Genomic DNA, 7,615 nt, shown 5'->3' with positions numbered 1-7,615 from the left:
AATCCAGCCAAATTATATATACTACTACAAAACAAGTGATCTTCTGAATGTTTTCTGTGAAAAGACTAATATTTTATTAAAATGTTTAAAAATAAACCAGACACCCAAAACACTACACATATTTTAAAATTTCAGACTTTTTCTGATACTGAAGGTAAAATGGTGGTAAATTTTAAACCAATAATTTGTAAAACATCTGAGTTCTGTCTTACAGTTATCTTACATACTCTTAGCTCTCCAATGTGGTTCCCAGCCCCCATGTCCCATTTAAAACACTAGGGCAAAAATAACCAAACAGTAAACGTACCTTAAAGTTTTCAGACTGTAAATGGCCTTGAATTGTACGATAGGTAGCATTGAGGTCTGAAAATATCTGACACAACTTTGTTTCAAAACTGAAATTCAAATAATATGTTACTTTAACTCCTATTATTCTGAATTTTTCTTCTGCAAAAGTCCCCAAAGAGTCTTAAGAACTAGTTCCCTTGATGAATAAGGAATTTTACATCTAGGTTACTTTGGGCCATCTAGTCCAACCTCTTTGTTCCATAAAATAGGGAACAGAAAATTTAAGTGACTTGTCCAAGGGAGAAAAAGGAATAGCAGAACTAAGATTAGGGTTGATATCTCCAAATTTCCCTTCAGAGCCAGTTCTTAAAAGCTTCCCTGATTCATAAAATAAACACCAAAAAGGAAATGTCAGGAACTGAGCAAGAGTTATACTATACTCTTTTCTGAGCTTCTTACCCTTAAATATTTTATTTTAGGCATATCACCTTACATCACTATACTTACAATTTTCTATAATAGGAAGCATTGGCAACTTTGGCTGAAGAGTTGTATAAAACATCAGAAACCAAATACAATCTGGCAATCTAGAATACCAAAAGATAGCATAAAATGGATTAAAACTGAAAACCAACAGCAAATAATGTAGCTAACAAAAACTCCACATTGAATTTTTTGAATCAACAGCATAAGGACAATGTTTAGCTATGACTTAATTATAACTAATTTGAAGAGTTTTAAGAAATTCAGTATCACCACAACCATGACTTTGGCAGGAATAAAACTTGTAATTCATTTACATTTCAACCTGTTGATAATTTGTGTCAATTAACCTACATTTCCCAGGCAGAAGGAAAACAAAACTACATGGGAAAGATTTCTTCAGTCAAGTTCTCGATTCAAAAATGAAACCAATTTCAATCAAAACAGAAGTCAGTTATTACCTCTCTTTTTCTTAATTAAATATTCCATAAAGAAAAATCATTCCCATACCTTTTTGGGAAGGGGTGTCTTTAAGATGGACAAGGACTCAGTAATGCAATCCACTATTTCTTCAGCAGCTTCAGCATTATTAAGACAGAAAACCATTGCATCTCCAATATCATTTTTCCTTGGAGTTAGCCCCCGCAGAATTTCTTCTAATTTGTCTCTCTGTCTGAATACAATTTTTTTTTTAACTTGTAAATATTTGTAGACAAATTTTAAATACCATTACAGTTTCTGCTCACAAACTAATTTCTTTAAAACCCACTCAGATAAAATTCTGAAGGCTAAACTGTGTTAAGTCTGATTTGCGTTACATACTCCAAATGTGTTACATTTTTTTTAAGAACTTATATGGGGAAGAACACTTTTCCAGGAACAAATATATTACTACTTCAGTGACTTTCAGTTTACAAATTAAGTAAATTAGAATTAGTCATTTTTTTCAAGACTCCTTGAGAACATCACAGTTCTATTACCCTATTACACTGAAAAAGAACCTTCATGCTCTTCACTTTCCTTTGAAGTCTGTCACTTTAGCATGTTCGCATGGGATTAGGACAGGCTAAAGCAAGGGTTAACAAACTTTTCCTGTAAAGGATCAGACAGTAAATATTGAGGCTTTGAAGGCCATATAGTCACTCAACTCTGCTGCTCTAACACCAGTGGAACCACAGACTACAAGTAAAAGAATGGGTATGGCTGTGTCCAAATAAAACAGGAGGCATCCAGATTTAGCCTATCTATGGGCTTAAGTATATGCAGATCCCTGGGCAAAAGTAATGATGAACATACATCTTTAGAACCAAATATACTCTCAAATACTATAGTTCTCTATTATCAATGCTCTTATAAACAATGCACCAATGCAACTATTAATAGCTTTAAGATTTATAGGCTAACACAATGAAGTATATAGTTATACAAACTAAGTATCATTTTAGCCTTTCTTCCCCCCAAATCAGGGATACAGAATTTCCTTTGAACATTTCAATAGTTAAATTTGTTTCTGCTTCTTACCAAGCTAACTGCACTGTAGCAGTGCTGAACACTAATAATAACATGTTTCCATGGTGGCCGCACACTGTACTTCTTAGAGCAGCTTTTTGCATAGTCATCCATCTCACTTCACTAAGTCATACAATAATTTTCCCTCTTTATGCTGCACTCAGAGAAGCAACAATTCTAAGGGCTCTGAGATAACTTCTGTATGAATATAAAGTATTCCACTGCTAAAGTGCCATCACTTAAGAGATCATCAATTTTTATCAGTAAGAAGAGGTCAAGTTCAGCAGGACACACATTTACACTTGCCAAGATGTTTAAAGGGCTTCCCTGGTAACTCAGAGGTTAAAGCGTCTGCCTGGAATGCGGGAGACCTGGGTTCGATCCCTGGGTCGGGAAGATCCCCTGGAAAAGGAAATGGCACCCCACTCCAATACTCTTGCCTGGAGAATCCCATGAAGGGAGGCCTGGTAGGCTACAGTCCATGGGGTCGCAAAGAGTCAGACATGACTCAGTGACTTCACTTCAAGATGATTAAAATGAAAATGCATATCTTAAGACATGCACTATTTAAAACAATCACAAAATTTTAAAGATCATTTTATTTTAAGGTTAACACATCCTATTCCATTAATTAAAGTGACCATTAAATCTTTTCTGAAAATAAAACCAGGAAAAAAAATCTTACTCTTCCTTAAGTGCTCCCTTTTTACTTGGCTCCTCTACAAAAGCTTCTGTTTCCTGCTCTTCTGACATCCCATGCAGATATGGATTTAATGGTGGTGGCCTCCAAAAAGATCCATTTTTGAACATACGAAAATCTTCCGTCCTCCACTTAGTTGGAGAATCTCCCTAATAAGTGCCAAGAATGCTATTAGAAAGGTCCAATACCTCAGATTCAAAATTAACAAAGTAACTGATTATATACATGCCTGGAGAATAGAATAAAGCTTCCACCTATAGTAAACATGGGCTGGTGTCTGGTTTTCAAATAAGAATCTAAAACAAAAACAAACAAAAAATTAAACATCACTTTTTTTAATACAGAAGTGCCTTCAAGTAAATAAAAACAAATGAGAAATTTTATTTACCTATTTAGTTCTAAATAAAACCAAAAGCAAAGATCCCTGAAAAGAAATCCTCACCCTTACTCCAAACTGTCTTTTGACTGACATTAACACTCAGAAGGTATATATGTATCATGCTTAGTCTTACAATCAGTTTTATTGAACACTCATATGTCAGGGACTGTGTCTGGCAATGGAGAAGTCTTCCCAAGATGTAATTGCAAAAGCAGCAGTTTTTAAATGACTTAACTGTGAATGAATGTGTTAGGTATCATAACTATCCAGAAGATAAATAGTTTTCTATAAACCTCATTTATTCTACCATATCTTACTTATGACTCTTTCAGTGGAAAACAAAATGAAAAGTATTTTCCTCCAAGAGAATGCTAAAAACAATGCTAACTAACACCTGTGGCCATAATACAACTCTGGTCAATGTGTTAAAACTACCCTCTCACCCCATTACAAAAATAACCTCATACTTTCAGGACTTTATTCTTGGAATATTTTTTAAGTATTTTAAAAAAGCACATCTGAGGATAAACAGAATGTGGGGGGGTGGGGTGGTGTGTGTGTGGGGTGGTGTGGGGGGGGGTGGTGTGTGTGTGTGTGTGTGTGTGTGTGTGTGTGTTCATCCAAAGATAAACCCTGAAGACATATCCTAAGTGAAATTAAGTCAGTTTCAAAAGAACAAACAAGGTATGACCCCACTCAGATGAAGTACCTAGAGTATTCAAAGAGAAAGAAAGTAGAAAAGTGGTTGCCAGAGGCTGAGGGACCAAAGGAATGGAGTTAACTGTTTAAGGGGTACTGAGTTTCAGGTATGAAAAACTGCCTTTGAACCGTACATGCAAAAACAGTAAATTATATGGGTATACTACATGCAAATTTTACCACAATTAAAAAAAAATGCACACCTGAACATAGGATTGTTGATCTCTCTGTTCATAATCATAGCTTCAAACATTGGCCCTTCACGTACAACAAACTCTATCATTCGATGTATCAGGGCGAGCAAATTCCTACAACAACAACACAGTTAAAGAAAATGGATTCAGACCTACCACTACATAAAACTACACTTGACCTAAGTTACTATAATTGTGCAGAAAAAGATTGTCCTGCTGACTAATACAGAATTTATACCAAGAAAGTAACCTGGAGCATATGTTACTATACCTTGTGCATTAAGAGGGAGCAGGGTGGTGGGGATAAGGGAGTGGGCGAGAAGGGAAGGAGGGTGGGAGGCCACAACACAGCTTCATAGCAATAGAGACTTCAACTTCTAAATGCCACTTAACTTTAGTTTCCAAACGCAACACATTGAATTATGAATCACAACTAACTGGAAAGCTGCAAATATATAATCAGTAACTCAGAGCTTATATGTTATCATAAAAAACTTATACACTATCTCAGTTTTAAAAGAAAACATTCCTAAGCCAAGCACTTTTCTGATGATACTGAAATGTTATAGACATGACTATAGTTTGTAAAAATGCAAAACTATTTAACAAGTTTAAGGCCTGATTTAAAGAAAAAAAATCCATCCAAATCCTGTGTTTTTCTGGTACACATATAGCAGATGGAGTTTTTATTGAATCTGACCTTTAATGAGGCAACATCCCTTTGTATCACACTTCAAACTAGTTCACATAGTTTATGACATGTATAATTCTGTCTGTGTGTTATGAATCAATAAAGCAATTATATTGCCAAAGCCTTAAACAAATGGAGTCCTCTTTCCAAAATATTTCAAAATACGGGACATGATGATATTCCCTTCCCATTTTTCATAACAATTACTTCCCAATAATAAATATACATAACTTTTTAGTTGTCGTTTTGTTGACTGAGTTTATAGAAAGTCTTTATTTTAAAAATCTGATACTTTATGAGACTCCAAACACAATTTCAGACATTGATTACAATTCCAGGCAAAAATAATTCAGTTTACTACAGCTACTACTGATTTCTCATTTTATTAGTTGCCACCATATAAAGTTGGCAAATAACAATTGGGAAAAGCAAAAGGATATTGGCTCTTGGTACAAGGCACACACTAAATTACACCTTTAGCATTCCCAGCTCAAATTAAAAGTTCATATAACTGCCAGAATATAAATTAAATATACAGTTATAGAATAAGACATTTTTTGCTCTGTAAAGCCCTGCTTCAGAGTACATGAACAATAAAATAATTTATCTCATAGTAATTATAATTATTTTCTCAGGCAAACCTACTGAAGTGGACATTGAAATCTCTATGTAATGAAAAAAATGAATTTTTTTGACCTCTTAAAAGAGGTCAAAAAAATCACATGGAGGCTTAATAAGTGTTTAACACAGGGGGAACTATATATTAAAACTATTAATTCAACCTCATATTGTTAAAACCCCAAAAACATCACTTAATTTTAAATCTAAAATTTATTTCTTTCACAAATGCTTCTAACTGCTCTGCAAATATGCAGTTCTTGATATCCAAATGAGAATGTATTCTCAGCATCCATACGGCTAATGAGTGTTTTAAAGGAATGGAGGTAATGCAATGTAAAGTACTGATTCAGTCCCAAAGCTCCCACTGGTATGCATCAAATTAAACTGAAGGGAAATTTTGTGTATCATAATATATAAAACTAATGACTAGGTGGGCAAATACTACACATCCAGAAACTTCTATGAATTGTCAAAAGCAACTTGCATATTAAAGATAGATGAAAAACGGTTTAGCAAGTTTAAAACAAAGGATTCATTGTAATGGTGAGTCAAGACTTTACAGCAAAATGTATACTCAAAATCTTATTTAGAAATAAGTTGAGCCACGTGTAAAACTAATACTGGATATATACTTTTTGAGTGCTGCAAATATACTTCCCTGTGAGTTCTTTACCAGTGGGGGGAAAAACCCACTATAGTTTTAAACAGGCTTGTAACTGATAAATCTATTCTTAGAAAATATAAAGTTTAAAAGACGTTCTAAAATGCTTCATGATTATTTAAAATCAAAATCTGACAATTAGTTGTTGCTAACTTAAATTCAAGATTCTTAAAGAATTGTAATCACTTATCCTTAAGGATTATGTGCTTATTTTTAAAAAGGTGACTTTTCTATCAGAATGAAACAGTGTAGTACAAAAAGATGATATAAGTGCATTATTTTATTTTAAAATGGTAATTATCTTATTCTGGGCAACAACAACAAAAAAAACAAAAATTGTCTCTCAGTTATAATAAAACCACATTTACTGGAGTCGATCGTACCAATGTCTGGTCAAAAACTGTATACTTTCCCAATCCATCCCATGATGTTTTCCTGGTCCCCCGCTGCCGCAGACAGTTCAGCTGGTGTTGCTCACCAAGGCCAATGTCAAAGAGAATTTGGTATTCTTTTGTGTTCATTTATTATTCAACCAGTGTTGTGTTCCTGTGTTTGGGAAAAGGCTTAGCTTGACTGAGCAAGAGCATACCTAGAGCATGAATTCTTCTGCTTTAACATTATGTTGAAAAAGAAAAAAAGGAAGAAAGGAAAACAAAAGAATTCCAAAAACTTTTGTTATTAAAAAAAAAATTCTAGTTATATCCAGTGTTCATAAAAACAACAGAAATTCCTTCTTAAAATCATTTAGGAAAAAAATAAAGCTACACTTTCAGTAAAGAAAACTCAAACTAAAGTTGTACATTAATCACAGACAATTCAGAACCAAGAAAAAATAACAGATCGGGTCAAAATGTAACATTACCTAAAATTTAAGATATATTTAAAACACCTATTTTCCCATCACAGTAGTCTAGTATTATTGGACCAGCAACTCCAGATTAAATCTATTAAACACATTCTATCTGCTAAAGCTATAAAATTTCCTACATTGCTAACAATGAAAACAAAAAAAGATAATGACATAAAATTGCAAAGTGTACTAAAGTTGATTAAGCTTCACATATCCCCCCAAAAAGTACTGGGAAGGAACCATTGCTCAGTCAAGATACTACCTTTTCCTCAACACTATTTTTTTTTTAAATTCAGAAGGGGATATTGTCTATATTTAGATCAGTAATAATAAAGAAAAACATGTACCTTTCTGTTGGGATAACCACTTTGACTATGGCTTGCGACAGAGTCTGTATATGAAGTCACATCAGATAATAAACATAGAATATGTGAGTATTGTTAACAAGTAACAAGCAAAAATATACATATGCATTGAAAATACTACACAACTAATCACAAGTTTTGCAGGCAATCACTGCATCTGAAGTAATTATACACT

General features: G+C 33.7%; 1 protein-coding gene across 5 annotated transcripts in view; it reads right to left on the bottom strand.

Moving 5' to 3' along the window:
* The window catches only part of LOC120858264 (U2 snRNP associated SURP domain containing), a 53,365-nt gene that overhangs the window by 24,590 nt on the left and 21,160 nt on the right, over positions 1 to 7,615 (bottom strand). For 3 of the 5 annotated variants that reach the window (XM_040234208.1, XM_040234225.1, XM_040234217.1), the window contains exons 13-19: positions 7,423 to 7,466; positions 4,262 to 4,366; positions 3,210 to 3,276; positions 2,966 to 3,129; positions 1,282 to 1,444; positions 796 to 875; positions 308 to 395 (exon numbers count right to left, since the gene is read on the bottom strand). In XM_040234208.1, the coding sequence (XP_040090142.1) occupies positions 308 to 395; positions 796 to 875; positions 1,282 to 1,444; positions 2,966 to 3,129; positions 3,210 to 3,276; positions 4,262 to 4,366; positions 7,423 to 7,466 (711 nt within the window). The remainder of the gene's footprint in view (positions 1 to 307; positions 396 to 795; positions 876 to 1,281; positions 1,445 to 2,965; positions 3,130 to 3,209; positions 3,277 to 4,261; positions 4,367 to 7,422; positions 7,467 to 7,615) is intronic. The other 2 variants (XM_040234233.1, XM_040234242.1) reach the window with 1 other exon arrangement.

This window comes from Oryx dammah, unplaced genomic scaffold, assembly GCF_014754425.2.
Source record: "Oryx dammah isolate SB20612 unplaced genomic scaffold, SCBI_Odam_1.1 HiC_scaffold_2, whole genome shotgun sequence".
NCBI classification, from domain to species: Eukaryota; Metazoa; Chordata; class Mammalia; order Artiodactyla; family Bovidae; genus Oryx; species Oryx dammah.
This window is presented reverse-complemented; position numbering and strand designations above follow the sequence as displayed.